A 24,459-nucleotide genomic window follows, 5' to 3' on the forward strand; every position below is an offset into this window, starting at 1 on the left:
TAAAAACAGAGAAACATAATGATGAACAGCTTGCATACTTACTTGCAGGCTGGTGCAACTTTTGATCACGTTGTCTTACTGGCTAATGAAATAAAAAGGTTAAAAATGACACCTGTTTTTTTAGACTGAATTTCAATCAGTCATCTATAAGACTGCTTTAGATATCATATCACTGTTTTCTCTGGAATGTAGTGATAGTTTTAGGAGTTTTTATCCTTGTAAATATATGAAAAGATCAAAGTCAAACAGCTGTTAGGACTGCTCAATGACAGGCATCTATATTGTTATTTCAGCTAACTTTATCAGGAATCAGCATTTGAGCTATGGACAGAATCTGACCTTTTCCTTAAGGATAGACCGTGGAAGACGTCAACCATCTCCTGAAGACATAGTGCTGGAAGGTGCTGGTATGAAAGTTAGCACATCACTGGTGCCACTGCGGACTGTCGTGCCTTGTGGAATCAGCCAGAATTATGTACTGAGGTAACTGCAAAGTTGTTGCACAAAACCCAATGCTACAATGTATCTTTTGTATTGAGGTAACCAGATGCATAATGTAACCACAGAGGTGATGCTTAACACCCACCGCTACAATGTATCTTGAGTGTCTGGTGTGGGTTCTTTGTTATGACTGTACTACATAGCACTTTTGAGTAATGCTGTTGCTTGCCAGTATATCTAAGATCTTTCAAACAAAAATGTTTGTCTAATAACCTTTAATTCAGACCCAAATGCAGGGTGCCTCATTCAGAAATGTGACAGTCTGTGTCAGTACTACTAATAAGAAGTTGTCTTCTGAGATACAAACAAAAAGGGTTGATTGGGAATAACAATCCCTTTACTCAAAAGATGTAAACCATTAAATAAAATAGAATGTAGTGCTATCTGGCATATTGGCAGTTACTCAGTGCTGCATTCAGCCTGAAAGTAGAACCCACAGCACAGTGCTTTTATTTTACATTTAGAGCTGGCACAGTCTTTGCCACTGCCAGCATAAAACAAGGAGAAATACCAGGCTGAAGAACTACAGGACATTAAATCATAGACTCTGATTCATAGATTAGTAGTAGGCTAACTGCCCTTGCGATACATTTTAAGCCTAGCCAATTATTCCCTGTGAGATTCAAACCCTGTACCTTGTGTTTGGAAGGCAAACACCTTAACCATTAGGCCACCGTCCCAACCCCTGGAATTATAAAAGACTGAAGCTCTGAAAGTGTATGTTCTGAAATACTGCAACACCGATAAAAGTAACCTTTTTGGACAGTGAAGGTCACCTCCCATACTGTGTTTACATAATATACGAACTGCAAGGTCATAACACCTTGGAAAAGTATTCTGGACAATGCAGTTTCAGGATTTTGAGATTCAGTCTTTTGTAGTATCTACTTAAAATCCACCTACTGCAATGTATGTCACCCAGTGCAATATAATTATATTATACAGTAGATATTATTTCTACTTGTAAAATGTAAATAGCATATACTATGCAGTACTGACATCTACTGGGGAAAATAATGTGACACTGACATCTACTGGGGAAAATAATGTGACACTGACATTTAATGGGGAAAATAATGTGACACTGACATTTAATGGGGAAAATAATGTGACACTGACATCTACTGGGGAAAATAATGTGACACTGACATTTAATGGGGAAAATAATGTGACACAGACATCTACTGGGGAAAATAATGTGACACTGACATTTAATGGGGAAAATGTGTCACTGATATCTAATGGGGAAAATAATGTGACACTGACATCTGATGGGGAAAATAATGTGACCAATGTAAAAAATATAGGTGGCACCAGATCAAGGCAGGTGAAGATAAAGTTCAATTTTAATCCACAGACAAAGTACAAACAATGGTGAGTGCTTTCGTAGCAAGAGCTACTTCATGAGACAGTTAAAATCATTACTCACTCATATTTAAAAGTTACAAACAGCCAATCAGAATCAAAGTTCAATTAAGACAATACTATTAAGCTGTAAATTAACAACAATATAATAAGCTTACTTAAAGTGCCAAGTCTAGTCTGTAGTCCTAGAATAAACCTATAAAATATATTTAAAATATATTTAAAATTACATTTAAAAATGTTTATATGTGCAATGGTTTATGAGTAAGTGCAGGTTTAATAGAAACGTTGGCATTTAGGCCCCTGCCTATATTAGCCCGCATCCTAATGATCCATTCAAGTTCCTTATTTTCTACCAGGTTCTTTATAGGGCCACCTCTACAACCTATTTTGACTTTCTCTACTACCATGAATTTAAATGTGTGTGTCGTATCTCATGCCATCACGTGTCTTGCTAGGGCATTAGTCTCTGTCCTCCTATATATATATATATATATATATATATATATATATATATATATATATGTGTGTGTGTATATATATATATATATATATATATATATATATATATATATATATATATCATAAACATGCTCCCTGATCCTATCACAAAACCTCTGTGTGATCATATCTATATAAAATGAGCAACATACATTACAGTGAGCTAAATATACAATATTTGTGGTATTACAGTTAGCTGATAGTTTAAAGTAAACAGTCTTCCTCGTATCTGGGTGTTCAAAACATCCTTTCTCATCAATATATTTACAATAATTGCAGGAATTACAGGGAAAGGTTCCATGATTGTGTGTTGTGGGTTCAGTATTCAACTCATGGCCATATCTAGGTCCACATAAAAGCCTCTTAATGGATTTCTTGTTTTTATATGCATATCTGGGGTTATCTCCTACCAGTGTTTTAACCTTTTCATCTGATCAGAGTATCTCCTGTAACAGCCTAATGTTACTTGCATATGCAACTGAAATCCTCAGGGGGTTCATTTGTGCAGTTTTTTGTTCATAAACCTGATTCGGACTGGAGAAATAAGGTTTCCCTATGCTATTCCTGATGGAATGTGTATTAGAGGTGATGGACCTAATTTCCTTTTTCTTATACCCTCTCTCATGAAATCTCCCTTCTAGTTGGTGCAGTTCACGTACAAATTTCTCATCTTTGGCTGTTAATCTAGATGTTCTTAATACTTGCCCTTTTATCACATTTCTGAACACAGGCTGGGGATGCATACTCTATGTACATAAGTGTTTCTGTAACATTCTTTACGAAAAATCTCAGTATAGAATTCACCTGTGCATGCTCTAGTAATACGGACATCTAGAAATTCAACATATTTATTTGAACTATGAGCTGTAAACCTCAAAAAATGTGTGCTATTATTTATATCCCTCAGGAAGTGTTGTAGGATCGATGCACCTCCTCCCCATAACAGGAATAGGTCATCTACAAACCTTCGATAAAAGATTATTTTCTCAGGCCATACTCCTGCAAGAATATTTAGTGATTCCCATTTAGCCATAACCAGGTTGGCATAGCTATTAGCACATGAAGTGCCCATAGCCACGCCACCTTTTTGTCTGTAAATGTTATGTTCAAACATAAACACATTATTCTCCAATATGGTTTCCACCAAAAAACAGAGGAGATCTACCATTCTAGATTCATACATTCTGTCTTCCTTTAAATACTGATGTACAAACTCCAGACCTACCATATTAGGTATTACAGTAAAAAGAGATTGCACATCCAAGGTGACCATTAAGCAGTCCATTGTTGGTGTAAAACTATTAGTGAATGCATGTAGCTCTACTAAGAATTGTTTGGTGTCTCTAAGGATAGAGTTGTTCCTTGCCAATACAGGTTTCAGGTGGTGTTCTACATATGTTGATTGTGGCTCTGTACACCACCCCTGTCCTGCCACTATCGGTCTCATGGGTGAATTAAGGGCATGCTTATGTATCTTGGGTAATCCCTGTATCACTGGTATGATAGGATCATCCACAATGAAATAGTTGTATAGGTCCATAGTAATCTGACCACATTGCATACATTCAAACAGATCATTGCGCATTCTACAAATGTATTTCCCAATTTTAACATGGTCTATCTTTTTATACACTCCTTCATCACTTAACATATTGTACATCACATCCCTATAGAAAACATAATCCATAACCACCAGTGGTCCCCCTTTGTCAGCTGGCCTAAAACAAATATTCTTGTCCTTATGTAAAACCTCAAGTGCTTCCCTTTCATCTTTCCCCATATTAGCAAAGCATTTAGTGTGTTCCTTATTATCATACATGGAATATATATTGTTGATACATGCTTTTTCAAATGTTTCAATTGCACATATAGTGATCGGCATATAACCACTAGCCTTCTTGAACAAATTAAAGTCCTTATCACTTGCATTAACATTTTGAAACTGCATTTTCAACATTAAATTTCTAGTGAATGTCTTTAGTTCAATTATGTTTTCAGTTGGCGTCATACGACTGGCCGGTATAAAACTCATACCTTTACTTAGAACAGTCTCTTCCACTTCATTCAATTTACAGCTAGAAATATTCCATATCAAAGTCCGTTTTTGGTTTGCCACATTTTCTTTATTGTTAGATCATTCTCTTCTTCCATGGAGGCCTTCCTCTTCAGGCGCCCTCTCCCCTGGTTCTGCTGGTAAAAATTTGGTGTGCATATAGGGTATGGTAGGCTTATACGTTCGGAATCCTCACTGGGTTGGTTAATAACTTCATTGCTGTTTGCAGACTGAGCAGTTTCTTTTCCGCGTGCTCCGGTCCCAGCAAGGGGTGTGGTTTCAGTATGTAAGTCAGTTAACCTAGAATAGCCAGTTTGACTGGTAAAAGTAACTTCCTGACTTCCCATCCCTTGTGTTGCATTATTATTTAAGGTGGTATTACTAGTACTGACAGACTAATCAGTTATTACATTTTTCATAGGACGCCCATTCATGTGCGAATGTAAATTGTTATTGTATTCTTTTCTTGGCCAGGAAAAGACCTGACCGGTAGGAAAATCATTGGTATCCCTCTGAATTTTCTTTTTCTTGTAATTCAGCAGCTGAGTTTCATAGGCACTGACTGTCTCAATGATGTGTTCGACCTTAATATCCGCTAACGCTGAAGGGTATTTCTCATACAGTTCTGTTTACTGCTTCTCTGTGCTATCTGCCAGTTGATCTTCCTCTGGTTTAAAAAAACAGATAAGTAGCTTCATGTAATTATAACTGGTATCTAAGTTAATTTGTTGCCACTGTGCAAGCAACTCCTTATATACATTGCCATATGTTGACATGTTTAATACCCTTAGGCCATGAGGCACGATGCGTTGATTTAAACATGCGCCAAAGTGAAATCTCTGTAGCTGTAATCTCACTAGCTTATGTGTGTCATTCTCCAGTTTATGCAAGTCTTTTCTCAATAGGTGTAAGTCTTGTACACTATTAGATTCTGCCGTTGAAGGTGCTGCTGTAGGAATAAAAGTTAAAAGTGGATTCCCCTTCTCCTTGAATAAAGAGCACAAATTTCTTTGCCCCATCTTGTCATAGCTGTTCAGCTCCGGTAGTTGATCCAGTATAGGTATCTCAGTTGTACCTTCTGCCATGACCTAGCACCTCACTGAAAAGTATCGATACAGAAGGAAATCAATGCTAGTGTAGGCAAACTGGTCCTCCGAAACGACTGGTACCCGATGTAAACAATATAGGAGGCAGCAGACCAAGGCAGGGGAAGATACAGTTCAGTTTTAATCCACAGACAAAGTACAAACAATGGTGAGTGCTTTCGTAGCAAGAGCTACTTCATCAGACAGTTAAAGTTAAAATAGGTTGCAGAGGTGGCCCTATAAAGTACCTGGCAGAAAATAAGGAACTTTAATGGATCATTAGGATGCGGGGTAATAAAGGCAGGGGCCTAAATGACAAAGTTTCTATTAAACCTGTACTTACTCATAAACCATTGCGCAGATAAAAAAATTTAAATCTAATTTTAAATATATTTTAAATATATTTTATAGGTTTATTCTAGGACTACAGCCTAGACTTGGCACTTTAAGTATGTTTATTATATTGTAGTTAATTTACAGCTTAATAGTATTGTCTTAATTGAACTTTGATTCTGATTGGCTGTTTGTAACTTTTAAATATGAGTGAGTAATGATTTTAACTGTCTGATGAAGTAGCTCTTGCTACAAAAGCACTCACCATTGTTTGTACTTTGTCTGTGGATTAAAACTGAACTGTATCTTCCCCTGCCTTGGTCTGCTGCCTCCTATATTGTTTACATCGGGTACCAGTCGTTTCGGAGGACCAGTTCGCCTACACTAGCATTGATTTCCTTCTGTATCGATACTTTTCAATGAGGTGCTAGGTCATGGCAGAAGGTACAACTGAGATACCTATACTGGATCAACTACCGGAGCTGAACAGCTATGACAAGATGGGGCAAAGAAATTTGTGCTCTTTATTCAAGGAGAAGGGGAATCCACTTTTAACTTTTATTCCTACAGCAGTACCTTCAACAGCAGAATCTAATAGTGTACAAGACTTACACCTATTGAGAAAAGACTTGCATAAACTGGAGAATGACACACATAAGCTAGTGAGATTACGGCTACAGAGATTTCACTTTGAGGCATGTTTAAATCAACGCATCGTGCCTCGTGGCCTAAGGGTTTTAAACATGCCAACATATGGCAATGTATATAAGGAGTTGCTTGCACAGTGGCAACAAATTAACTTCGATACCAGTTATAATTACATGAAGCTACTTATCCGTTTTTTTAAACCAGAGGAAGATCAACTGGCAGATAGCACAGAGAGGCAGCAAACAGAACTCTATGAGAAATACCCTTCAGCGTTAGCGGATATTAAGGTCGAACACATCATTGAGACAGTCAGTGCCTATGAAACTCAACTGCTGAATTACAAGAAAAAGAAAATTCAGAGGGATACCAATAATTTTGCTACCGGTCAGGTCTTCTCCTGGCCAAGAGAAGAATACAATAACAATTTACATTCGCACATGAATGGGCGTCCTATGAAAAATGTAATAACTGATTCGTCTGTCAGTACTAGTAATACCACCTTAAATAATAATGCAACACAAGGGATGGGAAGTCAGGAAGTTACTTTTACCAGTCAGACTGGCCGTTCTAGGTTAACTGACTTACATACTGAAACCACACCCCTTGCTGGGACCAGAGCACGCAGAAAAGAAACTGCTCAATCTGCAAACAGCAATGAAGTTATTAACCAACCCAGTGAGGATTCAGAACATATAAGCCTACCGTACCCTATACGCACACCAAATTTTTACCAGCGGAACCAGGGGAAAGGGCGCCTGAAGAGGAAGGCCTCCATGGAAGAAGAGAATGGTCTAAAAGTAAAGAAAATGTGGCAAACCAAAAACGGACTTTGATATGGAATATATCTAGCCTTAAATTGAATGAAGTGGAAGAGACTGTTCTAAGTAAAGGTATGAGTTTTATACCGGCCAGTCATATGACGCTAACTGAAAACATAATTGAAATAAAGACGTACACTAGAAATTTAATTTTGAAAATGCAGTTTCAAAATGTTAATGCAAGTGATAAGGACTTTAATTTGTTCAAGAAGGCTAGCGGTTATATGCCCATCACTATGGGTGCAATTGAAACATTTGAAAAAGCATGTATCAATGATATATATTCCATGTATGATAATAAGGAACGCACTAAATGCTCTGCTAATATGGGGAAAGATGAAAGGGAAGCACATTACATTTTTACATAAGGACAAGAATATTTGTTTTAGGCCAGCTGACAAAGGGGGACCATTGGTGGTTATGGATTATGTTTTCTATAGGGATGTGATGTACAATATGTTAAGTGATGAAGGAGTGTATGAAAAGATAGACCATGTTAAAATTGGGAAATACATTTGTAGAATGCGCAATGATCTGTTTGAATGTATGCAATGTGGTCAGATTACTATGGACCTATACAACTATTTCATTGTGGATGATCCTATCATACCAGTGATACAGGGATTACCCAAGATACATAAGCATGCCCTTAATTCACCCATGAGACCGATAGTGGCAGGACAGGGGTGGTGTACAGAGCCACTATCAATATATGTAGAACACCACCTGAAACCTGTATTGGCAAGGAACAACTCTATCCTTAGAGACACTAAACAATTCTTAGTAGAGCTACATGCATTCACTAATAGTTTTACACCAACAATGGACTGCTTAATGGTCACCTTGGATGTACAATCTCTTTTTACTGTAATACCTAATATGGTAGGTCTGGAGTTTTTACATCAGTATTTAAAGGAAGACAGAATGTATGAATCTAGAATGGTAGATCTCCTCTGTTTTTTGGTGGAAACCATATTGGAGAATAATGTGTTTATGTTTGAATATAACATTTACAGAGAAAATGGTGGTGTGGCTATGGGCACTTCATGTGCTAATAGCTATGCCAACCTGGTTATGGCTAAATGGGAATCACTAAATATTCTTGCAGGAGTATGGTCTGAGAAAATAATCTTTTATCGAAGGTTTGTAGATGACCTCTTCCTGTTATGGGACAAGGTGCATCGACCCTACAACACTTCCTGAGGGATATAAATAATAGCACACATTTTTTGAGGTTTACAGCTCATAATTCAAATAAATGTGTTGAATTTCTAGATGTCAGTATTACTAGGGCAAGCACAGGTGAATTCTGTACTGAGATTTTTCGTAAAGAATGTTACAGAAACACTTATGTACATAGACAGAGTATGTATCCCCAGCATGTGTTCAGAAATGTGATAAAAGGGCAAGTATTAAGAACATCTAGATTAACAGCCAAAGATGAGAAATATGTAAGTGAACTGCACCAACTAGAAGGGATATTTCATGAGAGAGGGTATAAGAAAAAGGAAATTAGGTCCATCACCTCTAATACACACTCCATCAGGAATAGCATAGGGAAACCTTATTTCTCCAGTCCGAATCAGGTTTATGAACAAAAAACTGCACAAACGAACCCCCTGAGGATTTCAGTTACGTATGCAAGTAACATTAGGCTGTTACAGGAGATTTATTCCAGAAATTGGAATATACTCCAATCAGATGAAAAGGTTAAAACACTGGTAGGAGATAACCCCAGATATGCATATAAAAACAACAAATTCATTAAGAGGCTTTTATGTGGACCTAGATATGGCCATGAGTTGAATACTGAACCCATAACACACAATCATGGAACATTTCCCTGTAATTCCTGCAATTATTGTAAATATATTGATGAGAAAGGATGTTTTGAACACCCAGATACGAGGAAGACTGTTTACTTTAAACTATCAGCTAACTGTAATACCACAAATATTGTATATTTAGCTCACTGTAATGTATGTTGCTCATTTTATATAGATATGATCACACGGAGGTTTTGTGATAGGATCAGGGTGCATGTTTATGATATATATATAGGAGGACAGAGACTAATGCCCTAGCAAGACACGTGATGGCATGAGATACGACACACACATTTAAATTCATGGTAGTTTGAGAAAGTCAAAATAGGTTGTAGAGGTGGCCCTATAAAGAACCTGGTAGAAAATAAGGAACTTGAATGGATCATTAGGATGCAGGCTAATACAGGCAGGGGCCTAAATGCCAAAGTTTCTATTAAACCTGTACTTACTCATAAACCGTTGCACATATAAACATTTTTAAATGTAATTTTAAATATATTTTAAATATATTTTATAGGTTTATTCTTGGACTACAGACTAGACTTGGCACTTTAAGTATGTTTATTATATTGTTGTTAATTTACAGCTTAATAGTATTGTCTTAATTGAACTTTGATTCTGATTGGCTGTTTGTAACTTTTAAATATGAGTGAGTAATGATTTTAACTGTCTGATGAAGTAGCTCTTGCTACGAAAGCACTCACCATTGTTTGTACTTTGTCTGTGGATTAAAATTGAACTTTATCTTCACCTGCCTTGGTCTGCTGCCTCCTATATTGTTTACATTGGATACCAGTCTTTTTGGAGGACCAGTTTGTCCTACACCACAGTGTTGCTTTTCCTTCTAAAATAATGTGACACTGACATCTAATTGGGAAAAATAATACGACACTGACATTTAATGGGAAAAATAATGCGTCACTGACATCTAATTGGGAAAAATAATACGACACTGATATTTAATGGGAAAAATAATGTGACACTGACATTTAATGAGGAAAATGTGTCACTGATATCTAATGGGGAAAATAACATGACACTGACATTTAATGGGGAAAAATAATGGGACACTGACATTTAATGGGGAAAATAATGTGTTACTGATATCTAATGGGGAAAATAATGTGACACTGACATCTAATCAGGAAAAATAATAAGACACTGACATTTAATGGGGAAAAATAATGGGACACTGACATTTAATGGGGAAACATAATGGGACTATGTAAGACAGTGTACTTGTCTAATCTAGATGTACAGTGCTATATATTTATGTAAATCTGGTTCATGGTTTCATATGGTCCATTTGCAATAACTCACATCTGATAGGCATAAATAAATGTTAACATTGCAGGCTCGATGAACATCCAAGCAGTAAGTGGAGACCCCAGCTCAGCAACTTTGAGTTTCGACGGCTGCTGCATAATCTGACATCCATCAAGATCCGTGCAACCTATGGAAATCACAGTATGTAAAGTTAGACTTTGTATAATAATAACACAAGAGTAAAATGCATGTTTTCTGTCATTAACAGTCATGTATTTAATGAAGAGCACACAATGCTTGCAAAACTTTAAGAGTGATTTCAAAAGATTATCACAGTGACCGTGAAATACATATACAGGACTGCTAATGACATGAGAAAATATGCATTATAGTGTATAGATCTCTTCATAAAAGAGTAAATCATTGAATGCACTTAGTTTTAAATATTTAAACCAGACATGCTTGCTTGTTAGGCATTTGCAGGCTCCATGAGGTAATGCTGCCTGATTACTATATTCTGTACAGGTAACAGTTAGTTTTATATAGGAGGCATAATTTTTACTGCAACATGTTTCTATCTTGTTTAAGATACTGTGCCCATCTGTGGTCACTTTACTTGTTACTCATATTTTTTGTCAGACTTCATACACCCAGTCACCTCTTGGCTTAAACCACACACACACACACACACACACACACACACACACACACACACACACACACACACACACACACACACACACACACACACACACACACACGCATATTCCAAAGATTGCCTAAAAGAGATGTCCACCCCCCTTTTCTGAAACATTAAGTGCTTATGAAATTAAATATATTCTACATGACACAGTGATGCATGACAATTTTCACATTGCTGGTGGCAGGAAACACTGGACTCCAGCTTCTCAAAGAGGTCAGATGCTTACATAATTGCACAATGCACAACACTGCCTATAGTTTGAAGATGAGAGCTTTTCTTTAAATGTACACTCTAGCTTTCTTTAATAAGCTGTGCAGGCCCCAGGCTTTCACCCCTGGCCTGATCCTTTATCACTGTGGGTGCTGTGAATGCTGTGTCATAACAATGAAAATAATATTTCAAAATATATTAATACAGTATTAGTTAGTTTTACCAGCAATCTCTACAGTCTTAATACAGTATTAGTTAGTTTTACCAGCAATCTCTACAGTCTTAATACAGTATTAGTTAGTTTTACCAGCAATCTCTACAGTCTTAATACAGTATTAGTTAGTTTTACCAGCAATCTCTACAGTCTTAATACAGTATTAGTTAGTTTTACCAGCAATCTCTACAGTCTTAATACAGTATTAGTTAGTTTTACCAGCAATCTCTACAGTCTTAATACAGTATTAGTTAGTTTTACCAGCAATCTCTACAGTCTTAATACAGTATTAGTTAGTTTTACCAGCAATCTCTACAGTCTTAATACAGTATTAGTTAGTTTTACCAGCAATCTCTACAGTCTTAATACAGTATTAGTTAGTTTTACCAGCAATCTCTACAGTCTTAATACAGTATTAGTTAGTTTTACCAGCAATCTCTACAGTCTTAATACAGTATTAGTTAGTTTTACCAGCAATCTCTACAGTCTTAATACAGTATTAGTTAGTTTTACCAGCAATCTCTACAGTCTTAATACAGTATTAGTTAGTTTTACCAGCAATCTCTACAGTCTTAATACAGTATTAGTTAGTTTTACCAGCAATCTCTACAGTCTTAATTCAGTATTAGTTAGTTTTACCAGCAATCTCTACAGTCTTAATTCAGTATTAGTTAGTTTTACCAGCAATCTCTACAGTCTTAATTCAGTATTTGTTAGTTTTACCAGCAATCTCTACAGTCTTAATACAGTATTAGTTAGTTTTACCAGCAATCTCTACAGTCTTAATTCAGTATTAGTTAGTTTTACCAGCAATCTCTACAGTCTTAATTCAGTATTAGTTAGTTTTACCAGCAATCTCTACAGTCTTAATTCAGTATTAGTTAGTTTTACCAGCAATCTCTACAGTCTTAATACAGTATTAGTTAGTTTTACCAGCAATCTCTACAGTCTTAATACAGTATTAGTTAGTTTTACCAGCAATCTCTACAGTCTTAATACAGTAGTAGTTAGTTTTACCAGCAATCTCTACAGTCTTAATACAGTAGTAGTTAGTTTTACCAGCAATCTCTACAGTCTTAATTCAGTATTAGTTAGTTTTACCAGCAATCTCTACAGTCTTAATTCAGTATTCGTTAGTTTTACCAGCAATCTCTACAGTCTTAATACAGTATTTGTTAGTTTTACCAGCAATCTCTACAGTCTTAATACAGTATTAGTTAGTTTTACCAGCAATCTCTACAGTCTTAATTCAGTATTAGTTAGTTTTACCAGCAATCTCTACAGTCTTAATTCAGTATTAGTTAGTTTTACCAGCAATCTCTACAGTCTTAATACAGTATTAGTTAGTTTTACCAACAATCTCTACAGTCTTAATACAGTATTAGTTAGTTTTACCAGCAATCTCTACAGTGACACCAATATGGTCACCCTTACTTTTCTCTCCACTGTGTACTTCTCAACTAATTGTATGTTTCTTCCAATTTCTTTCTCTATCTGTCATCTCCAACCCCATTTCTCATCTCCTCATGCCATTCCTGATATGGAAGTTCTCATGAAGATTGTATAAGAGTACAAAAGCCAGCATTCCCTGCCTGCATGGAGCACAGCTTTATTTCTGTCTTATACAGCATCACTTACAAAACTTCTAGTGCAGCCATATCTGTAGTTAGGCACAGTTCTAGTGCAGCCATATTTGTAGTTAGGCACAGTTCTAATGCAGCCATATCTGTAGTTAGGCACATTTCTAGTGTAGCCATGTCTGTAGCTGGGCACAGTTCTAGTGCAGCCATATCTGTAGTTAGGCACAGTTCTAGTGCAGCCATATTTGTAGTTAGACACAGTTCTAGTGCAGCCATATCTGTAGTTAGGCACAGTTCTAGTGCAGCCATATCTGTAGTCTGTAGTTAGGCACAATTCTTGTGTAGCCATGTCTGTAGCTGGGCACAGTTCTAGAGCAGCCATACCTGTAGCTGGGCACAGTTCTAGAGCAGCCATATCTGTAGCTGGGCACAGTTCTAGTGCAGCCATATCTGTAGTTAGGTACAGTTCTAGTGCAGCCATATCTGTAGTTAGGCACAGTTCTAATTCAGCCATATATGTGGTTAGGCACAGTTCTAGTGCAGCCATGTCTGTAGTTAGGCACAGTTCTAGTGCAGCCACATCTTTAGTTAGGCACAGTTCTAGTGCAGCCATGTCTGTAGCTGGGCACAGTTCTAGTGCAGCCATGTCTGTAGCTAGGCACAGTTCTAGTGCAGCCATATCTGTAGATAGGCACAGTTCTAGTGCAACCATATCTCTAGCTAGGCACACTTCTAATGCAGCCATATCTGTAGCTGGTCACAGTTCTACTGCAGCCATATCTGTAGTTAGGCACAGTTCTAGTGCAGCCACATCTTTAGTTAGGCACAGTTCTAGTGCAGCCATATCTGTAGCTAGGCACAGTTCTAGTGCAGCCATATCTGTAGCTGGGAACAGTTCTAGTGCAGCCATATCTGTAGTTAAGCACAGTTCTAGTGTAGCCATATCTGCAGCTAGGCACAGTTCTAGTGGAGCCATATCTGTAACTGGGCACAGTTCTAGTGCAGCCATATCTGTAGTTAGGCACAGTTCTAGTGCAGCCACATCTTTAGTTAGACACAGTTCTAATGCAGCCATATCTGTAGCTAGGCATAGTTCTAGTGCAGCCATATCTGTAGCTGAGCACAGTTCTAGTGCAGCCATATCTGTAGCTAGGCACAGTTCTAGTGCAGCCATATCTGTATCTGGGCACAGTTCTAGTGCAGTCATATCTGTAGTGAGGAACAGTTCTAGTGCAGCCATATCTGTAGTTAGGCACATGTCTAGTGCAGCCATGTCTGTAGCTGGGCACAGTTATAGTGCAGCCATAGCTGTAGCTGGGCACAGGTCTAGTGCAGCCATATCTGTAGTTAGGCACATGTCTAGTGCAGCCATGCCTGTAGCTGAGCACAGTTCTAGTGCAGCCATATCTGTAGCTGGAAACAGTTCTAGTGCAGCCATATCTGTAGTTAGGCACAGTTCTAGTGCAGCCATATTTGTAGTTAGACACAGTTCTAGTGCAGCCGCATCTTTATTTAGACACAATTCTAATACAGCCATGTCTGTAGCTGGGCACAGTTCATTGTCCAGCTACAGCACCTTGTAAATGAAACAGTTTCTTGGCTCACACTGTAGTGGTTACCATGGCTTTGGAATGAGGGTAACTATCATTCCCAGGCATGGAATTCAGGTCATGCAATCAAATAATTTCCAGGGCTGGTTGTCAAATGTCTCTTCTGTTTGGAGACATGTGAGACCAGCTATTCCTGATAAACTACTGGCTCACCTGTCTTATTTTCACCTGGACCACAGAAGTACTTGAATTTTATTTATAGCCTTGCTAGGTTAGGAACATATAGAAAATTACTCAAAAAATACTCAAAGTGCATACCATATAACCACAACTACAAACAGTTAAACATCTTTTCCATCTATCATGCTAACAACAACAAAGACATTTAAAAGTATTTGACACAAACATATATGATTTGCATGGATTAAAAAAGAGAGACAGAGAGATCACAATGATGATTAGAAAGTGATGATTACATGTGATACTGTTAATTACTATAACTATGGGATTAAAAGGTGAACAAACTGTGCATCTGCTGACCTTTATGTCCTGTCTCCTTTTAAGTCGCATGTTTGTTGTAGTTTTATCCTGTATATAACATCAAACTCAACAGACCTTTGTATACATTTCTATTACAAAGTGATGCAGAGAAGTCATACAACTGTCAAGCTAAATTTCTTATGTGCACCTGGTACTCTAATCTTGCGTTTTCTGACTGTGCAGGTACTGGATATCTTCATAATGTTACACTGGTGTCAGCTCGACCTGTTTCAGGTGCCCCAGCCAGCTGGGTTGAGATATGTACCTGCCCACCAGCTTACCAGGGTCAGTTCTGTGAGAAATGCGCTGTTGGCTATAAACGTGAGTCCCCTCATCTTGGGTCTTTCAGTACCTGTGTGCCATGTGACTGCAAAGGAGGACCCTGTGACCAAGAAACTGGTAAGTACTTTTCAGATTATATCATTTTTTTCCCTTAAACGACTCCATCTTGATTAAATCTTCAGACTGTCTAACTATAGTATGTGTGCAACATCAACAGTGACCATTCAAAACTGAATGGACTAACTGCACGTAGATCTACATGTCATGTGAGTGTGTCTGTGTGTGTATGAGTCTGTAACAATCAGAATTCATCTTCCTATAGTCAATTGTTGAACTGCTAGTTCTTCAAGATCATTCTCCATTTTAAGTTGGGATTCTTTGATGAGAAGTTGTATGTTGATAGCCGAAGGAGGTAGTCTTATTGGACATATGACTAGAACTAAGGACCTGGAGGCTTTGCACACATGGAGCGTAATCTGATCCATCTAACAACTCTGTACAATATAGTACAAGTGACAACAACCGAAGTAGAACATATAAAACAAAATTATGAAAATGTGATAATTTTCATTTCCAGTTCATAATGTTTCCAGTTTAATGTGGGCCAGTTCAAATTTTCTGAAACAAAATGGCAAATTATAATTTATCAAAAATATATTGATGCAAGAACATAAAGAATGCGGTTGTGTTAATATCTTATCACTGTAGTAAATATACACACACAAAATGCTTCTTGCTTTTATATATCTGTGTAACAATGATGTCATGGAAGGTATCTGATAATGCAGTGGTTAACAGCACACTTCCACATTGTGTTCCTAAGTTTTTAGACAAAGAGAGCCTCTAAGGAGCAGAAGGGCTGTTATACGACAGTATGATTGGTATTAGTCCCTGCACCTGTGTAGGGGGTGGTGTGTTAAATTGTGCAGTAGAATGACTCCTTCAAAAGAATCTCATAAACCAAAAGCAGTCTGTGAAATGAAGGAGCGAACACAATTCTTAGCGCTTTCGTCCAAGTTTATTCCTCATGAACTTCTTCAGAAAATGTTAAACCTCTCAAAACACACCCCTTTTATGTTACATAAATCATCACATCACTTTCCGTGCCTCTTCTTGAATTAAAGGCATAATCATACCATAAAACTATTATATTATATAAATGACAATAAAAGATTCAAAATGTCATTTTTATAAAAAATATATTGTATATATTTTTATTTTAGTGCTAAAAAACACTTAATATTAATGCTTTTGTTAAGACCAGGAGCTCTATCAGCTACCAAACTGATCTGCCACAAAGACTCCTTACATTCCAGAATCAAGTTAGTGTTCCCTAAAAAAGAAAAAAGAAAGAAGAAAAAGGATTTTACCAATGCTTTAGCCAGGCATGCCAGTCAATATATGAACTTCAAGAAGTTCACTTTTTCAGTAATAGATTTTGTTCCACAGATGGAATTTATAGGGAACACTAACTTGATTCTGGAATGTAAGGAGTCTTTGTGGCACATCAGTTTGGTAGCTGATAGAGCTCCTGGTCTGAACAAAAGCATTAATATTAAGTGTTTTTTAGCACTAAAATAAAAATAAAAATATATACAATATATGTTTTTATAAAAATGACATTTTGAATGTTTTATTGTCATTTATATAATATAATAGCTTTATGGTATGATTTTATGCCTTTAATTCAAGAAGCGACATGGAAAGTGATGTGATGATTTATGTAGCATAAAAGGGGTGTGTTTTGAGAGGTTTAACATTTTCTGAAGAAGTTCATGAGGAATAAACTTGGACGAAAGCGCTAAGAATTGTGTTCGCTCCTTCATTTCACAGACTGCTTTTGGTTTATGAGATTTATTTTCTAGTTTGGTGTGTGTTTCTACGTTTCACTCCTTTAAAGGACTGTTGACCTGGGCTGTATAGGGCTGTAGTCGTTATTGTGTATGGGTTTGTGGGACAGCTTTCTCTACTGGTATAGTGTCTGTTGTGTGCTGGGTCTTCAGGATGACATCATGTTTCCAAGGAAGGCAGTCAACGTGCCTTGTTATAGCACAGCATATGAATCATGACTCATATCCACTGTGGGGATAGCTTCAGGTGAGGTCAACATGTCACTAATGCAGCAATCAGCTCTCTGAGAATGGAAAAATAATTTTAAGGACAATCACCTATATCAATAAAATGCATACACATGTAAAAATCTGAACTATTTTATATCACATTAGAATCAGGTTGTTCAGCAGATCTGCGCAGGTGCATGTTTCTAATGGTAGCTAAGTCACTGGCCAGCCTTTGCACCTCCCACCAGCTTTGGTGTGGTATTTTCTTAGTTGCTTTTTGGTGTTATTCAACAGCTGAATTTATTCTCCCTCTCTCTTTCTCTCTTTCTCTCTCTCTCTCTGTTCTTTCTTGCTTTTCAGGGGACTGCTATTCTGGGGACCAGACACCAGAAGAGGAATGTGCAGACTGCCCTCTGGGTTCATACAATGACATTAATGATCCTCGTAACTGCAGGCCATGTCCATGTCCTACAAACTATGGCTGCTCTGTTATGCCAGAGACAGAAGAAGTGGTCTGTAACAAGTGTCCAGGAGCCACAACAGGTAAGCTTTGAAAGCAATGCACACAGCTACTCTGCTGTGTTTGCAGAACATTCTTTACAGCTTGTTTATACAGGATGGAATGCAATACAACACTTGTTTGGTTGAACAGCAGGAAGAGTGATGTTCTATTATGCTGCACTTGAATGGCTGTTTAGATACTGTCAGTCACCATGCTGGGTGACTGCTGATTGGTGCTTTAATCAGAAGAGGTGACAGTATTGTGCATACCTGAGTCAAGTTTTTGATTGGTACATCCTCTGCTCACCACCATAGCCAAACACCGAATGATTTGTTATGGTAATCACATGACCAAATATCACATGATTTGTTATGATAATCACACATAGTATGATATCATTAGAAGGTGACTTGCAGGGTGTGGAGGGATAGGGCATTGAGTCTGGAGGGAATAATATGCTCTTTCTTCATGACTGAACATTCCTAGAGTGGAAACATTAAACTTGGAATGTGTATTGCTAACACAACCCTCAGATGTTAATTCATTATACTTGCTCAGTGGCAGACATTGATAGTTTCAGAATTTATGGGTCAAACAGAATATTTGTTGTCTAACTTGTAGCTTTTTATGTATTAATCCCTGTTTATAGTGGGATTCTCCTCAGTTTCTTTTGACTTCCTTCAGTTCTTGGTTTGAAAGAATGAACAAAACAGAAATATTTTGTGTAAGCAATTGTTGTGCTGACTTAGAATGTAATTTATATTTATGTATTCTGTTAGTTTGATAATCAGGTAATTTGGCTGGTACTGGAAGTCTTTTTTTGCCACAGATAAGCTATATTGCAATGGCAATATCAACAACAACACAATAAGAGACAACAGGTAAAGACATAGCATGTACATAGTATTAAACAGATGGTGTAATGTAATAACAGATCACTGAATTAAAAGAACACATTCCAGATTTCCACACTGTAAAACATTCATGGAAATTTCATGAAAATTCATGGTAGTGAGGGTCGGAACTTTGAACGTTGGCAGTATGACTGGTATAGGGAGAGAGCTAGCTGATATGATGGACTGAAGGAAGGTTGGTATATTGTGTGTGCAAGAGACCAGATAGAAGGGGAGTAAGGCTAGGTATATCGGAGATGGGTTCAAATTGTTTTATCATGGTGTGGATGGGAGGAGAAATGGCGTAGGAGTTATCCTGAAGGAACAGTATGCTAAGAGTGTTTTGAAGGTGAAAAGAGTGTCGGATAGAGTGATGTTTATGAAGCTGGAAATTGATGGTGTAATGATGAATGTTGTTAGTGCATATGCTCCACAAGTTGGGTGTGCAATGGATGAGAAAGAAAAATTTTGGAGTGAGTTGGATGAAGTGGTGATGACTGTACCCAAGGGTGAAAGAGTGGTGACTGGAGCAGATTTCAATGGGCATGTTGGTGAAGGGAACAGAGGGGATGAGGAAGTCATGGGTAGGTATGGTGTTAAACAAAGAAATGTAGACGGTCAGATGGTAGTGGAGTTTGCGAAAAGGATGGACATGGCTGTGGTGAATACGTATTTTAACAAGAGGGAGGAGCATAACATACAAGAGTGGAGGAAGATGCACACAGGTGGATTATATTTTATGTAGGAGGGACAGTTTGAAGGAGATTGGAGACTGTAAAGTGGTGATGGGGAAAGTGTACTTAGGCAGCATAGGATGGCGGTTTGTAGGATGATGGTGGTGATCAAGAAGAGGAGGAGTGTGAGGGCAGCACCAAGGATCAAATGGTGGAAATTGAAAAAGGGTAATTGTGAGGTGGAGTTCAGGGAAGAGTTAAGACAGGCACTGGGTGGCAGTGAAGAGTTACCAAATAGCTGGGTAACTACAGCAGAGCTTGTAAGGGAGATGGCTAGAAAGGTGCTTGGTGTGACATCTGGACAGAGGAAGGATGACAAGGAGACATGGTGGTGGAATGAAGAAGTACAGGAGAGTATACAGAGAAAAAGGTTGGCAAAGAAGTGGGATTGTCAGACAGATGAAGAAAGTAGACAAGAGTATAAGGAGATGAGGTGCATGGCAAAGAGAGAGGTGGCGAAGGCTAAGGATAAGGCGTATGAAGAGTTGTATGAAAGGTTGGACACTAAGGAGGGAGAAAAGGACCTGTACCGATTGGCTAGACAGAGGGACCGAGCTAGGAAAGATGTACAGCAGGTAAAGGTGATAAAGGATAATGAGGGAAACATACTCACAAGCGAGGAGAGTGTGTTGAGGAGATGGAAAGAGTACTTTGAGGGGTTGATGAATGAAGACAATGAGAGGGAGAGAAAGTTGGATGATGTGGGGATAGTGAATCATGAAGTACAATGGATTAGCAAGGAGGAAGTAAGGATAGCTATGAAGAGGATGAAGAACAGAAAGGCTGTTGGCCCAGATGACATACCTGTGGAAGCATGGAGGTGTTTAGGTGAAATAGCAGTGGAGTTTTTAACCAGATTGTTTAATGAAATCTTGGAAAGTGAGAGGATGCCTAAGGAATGGAGAAAAAGTGTTTTGGTACCGATTTTTAAGAATAAGGGTGATGTGCAGAGCTGTAGTAACTACATAGGGATTAAATTGATCAGTCACAGCGTGAAGTTATGGGAAAGAGTAGTGGAAGCTAGGTTAAGAAGGGACATGATGATTAGTGATCAGCAGTATGGTTTCATGCCGGGAAAGAGCACTACAGATGCAATGTTTGCTCTGAGAGTGTTGATGGAGAAGTACAGAGAAGGTCAAAAGGAGTTGTACTGTGTTTTTGTAGACTTAGAGAAAGCATATGACAGGGTGCCTAGAGAGGAGTTGTGGTACTGTATGAGGAAGTCAGGAGTGTCAGAGAAGTATGTAAGAGTGGTACAGGATATGTACGTGGGTAGTGTGACAGCGGTGAGGTCTGCAGTGGGAGTGACGGATGCATTTAAGGTGGAGGTGGGGTTACATCAAGGATCAGCTCTGAGCCCTTTCTTATTTGCAATGGTGATGGACAGGTTGACAGACGAGATCAGACAGGAGTCTCCGTGGGCTATGATGTTTGCAGATGACATTGTGATCTGTAGTGAGAGTAGGGAACAGGTGGAGGAAACCCTGGAGAGATGGAGATATGCTCTAGAGAGAAGAGGAATGAAGGTCAGCAGGACTAAGACAGAATATATGTGTGTGTGAATGAGAGGGAGGATAGAGGCATGGTGAGGATGCAAGGAGTAGAGGTGGCGAAAATGGATGAGTTTAAATACTTGGGGTCAATAGTTCAGAGTACCAGTGAGTGTGGAAGAGAGGTGAAGAAGAGAGTACAGGCAGGATGGAGTGGGTGGAGAAGAGTGTCAGGAGTGATTTGTGACAGACAAGTACCAGTAAGAGTGAAAGGGAAGGTCTACAAGAGGGTAGTGAGACCAGCTAAGTTATATGGGTTGGACACAGTGGCATTGACAAAAAGGCAGGAGTTTGAGCCGGATGTGGCAGAGTTAAAGATGTTAAGATTTGCACTGGGTGTGACGAGGGTGGACAGGATTAGGAATAAGTATGTTAGGGTCAGCCCAGGTTGGAAGGTTTGGAGACAAAGCCAGAGAGGCAAGATTACATTGGTTTGGACATGTGCTGAGGAGGGATGCTGAGTATATTGGGAAAAAGATGCTAAGGATGAAGCTACCAGGTAACAGTTAAAGAAGAAGGCCTAAGATAAGGATTATGGATGCAGTGAGAGAGGACATGCAGGTGGTTGGTGTGACAGAGCAAGATGCAGAGGACAGGAAGAAATAGAAACAGATGATCCGCTGTGGCGACCCCTAATGGGAACAGTTGAAAGAAGATGATAGCATTCATGGAAAGCATTGACAAATTGTAGTGGGCACATCCACTTAATGACTAGACTCTAACAAGACCCTGCCTATAACAGGCACATTTGTCTTTTTGAGAAAGGTGTTCTTTCTGCCTTTTTTTAATTGTAAGGGATTATCTAGGAGGAATTTTTTAGTAAGCAGCTTGTTCTGTGAGGCACAATGGAAGTAATACTGCTAGATTCATTTTTATCCAGCTGAGTTGATAATCTAAGAATGGGAATGAACAAGCATTTCTCAGAAAGACAGGCTGATGAAAAGACGGACTGCACATGAACTAAATACCACATTCTGTATTATACATTAGTACACTAATGCCATGTCCTCTATCATATCATACTGCACTGTACCTGCACTATTCCATGTAATACTACAGGGATTACCTAATTTCTCCTCTGTGCCACAATTACAACATGAGCCTCACATCTCATTTTGCCCAGTCCTTGGCAAAACTCTAGTCAAAATAACCTACAACAACTCACTACTTATCTGCACTGCCTCCTCTCCCAGAAGCAACATATATTTTGGTTTGACTGAGACACAGAGACAGCTCTGTGTACACTGATAGATGAAATCTTACTAAACATGGACAAAGGAAACCTCAGTGTATTAATTTATTGACCTAACACATGCATTTGAACTTGCTAGCCACTCCATAATACTTTCCAGCTTGGTCCAAAAAGGCATCAGCCCACTAGCTACCACCTGGTTCAAAGATTAGTTATCAACAAGAACATATGCATTTAGAATCAACACATCAATCTCGGCAAAGGTTTCAGTCCAAGCTGGTATCTCATTGGGCTTCATGCTAGCACCACTCCTCTTCTCCATCTTTATAAATAAACTGACCTTTGACCTTCACACCTGATGACATCATAAAAAGGAAAATCACAAAACACTGAATGATTCATAAGAGTGAATCACAAAACATTGGATACTTCTCTCCCACTAACTAAAACCCTATATCAGTAAACCATAGCTACAAAACTGAGCTCAAGGACCATCTTGATAGTGACACTGTTAGCGAAATGTTTTTTAGTGATGTAATGTGTAGGTTTAGAGTTACGGACACAGATAGGGTAGGGTTACAATTAGGGCTAGCATACATGAATAAAGTTACACCTTCATGCACACTGTATTTCCTGTGTTCCATTTTGTACCATGGTACACTGTAGCTGCACATCTCCATCCTTTTCACTGGTGCTCTTTGCTTACATCGATTCACTGTACCTTAGTACAGTGTATAAGATTGTTCTATATTCCATGTTATTGTTTGGTGCATTGTACTTTCTCTGCTCCAAGTTATTCCTTGATGAACTGTTGCTGAGCTGTTTCATGCAGTACCTTGTGCACTTACATGCACTGTTTTATGCAGCACCTTGGTGTGCACTGTACATGTACTGTTTCATGCAGCACCTTGGTGCAACATACATAGACTGTTCCCTGCAGTACCTTGGTGCACTCTACATGCAATGTTTCATATTGTACCTTGGTCCAGTGTAATGCACTGTTTCATACTTTATCTTTGTGTGCTGTACATGGACTGTTTCATAATGTACCTTGCTACACTGTACATGCATAGTTTCATAATGTACCTCAGTGCACTGTGCATGCATTGTTTCATTCTGTACCTTGGTGCACTGTACATGCACTGTTTCATACTGTACCTTGGTGTACTGTACATGGATTGTTTCATACTGTACCTTGGTACACTGTACATGTATTGTTACATACTGTCCTTTGATACACATATACATGCATTGTTTCATACACTGTACATGCATTGTTTCATATCGCACTTTGATGCACTGTTTCATAGTGTAATTTGGTGCAATGCACATGCACTGTTTCATACTGTACCTTACTGCACTGTACATGCATTGTTTCATATTGTACCGTAGTGCATTGTGCATGCACTGTTTCATGCAGTACCTTAGTACAAGGTGCATGCATTGTTTCATAATATACAGCAGTGTGCTGACATTCACTGTTCTATATTTTCATGTCATACCAATATGCAGTGCACTTGCAAAGCTCTGTAGTATGTATTGGTACAATATACTAAAGCTTTTTCACACAATCCATTGTACACTATACTTGTACTATTTTGTACTGTATCTTTTTGCTCTGTACTTGAACAGCTCTGTAAGCTGAAAGCTATTTCATACTGTTCCATGATGCACTCACATTGTCCTGTAGTTTCATTTTCTACCAACGTGCTGTTGACTTGCACAGTTCCATATGATTCCTCACTGTACGTACACTGTTCATTCTGAACCCTGATATACTGTTTCATGACGCCCATGGTGCATTGTACATGCACTGTTCTCTATCTCCATGTCATACTGTGCTGTATTATACTTAACACCATTCCATGCTGTTTCCTGGTGCAGTGTGCTTACAGTGTTTCTTGCAGTACATGGCGGCAGGGTATTTGCACTGTTTAGTACTATGCATTGGTGCAGTCTATGAGCACATTTCCATAACTTTGGTTTGTTTCGTTTGCAGAACTTCATACCATTCTGTGTTATAAAGCACCTGTACTTTCATAACATTAAATCA

The 24,459-nt window shown here is 38.4% G+C and overlaps 1 protein-coding gene across 1 annotated transcript in view; it reads left to right on the forward strand.

The window, feature by feature from the left end:
* The window catches only part of LAMC2 (laminin subunit gamma 2), a 292,336-nt gene that overhangs the window by 115,576 nt on the left and 152,301 nt on the right, over window positions 1-24,459 (forward strand). The window contains exons 7-10 of the mRNA XM_044085264.1: window positions 294-483; window positions 10,485-10,597; window positions 15,377-15,592; window positions 17,896-18,078. Coding sequence (XP_043941199.1) covers window positions 294-483; window positions 10,485-10,597; window positions 15,377-15,592; window positions 17,896-18,078 — 702 coding nt within the window. The remainder of the gene's footprint in view (window positions 1-293; window positions 484-10,484; window positions 10,598-15,376; window positions 15,593-17,895; window positions 18,079-24,459) is intronic.

Source organism: Protopterus annectens, chromosome 10.part0 (genome assembly GCF_019279795.1).
Source record: "Protopterus annectens isolate FY-2018-M chromosome 10.part0, PAN1.0, whole genome shotgun sequence".
NCBI lineage: Eukaryota > Metazoa > Chordata > Ceratodontiformes > Protopteridae > Protopterus > Protopterus annectens.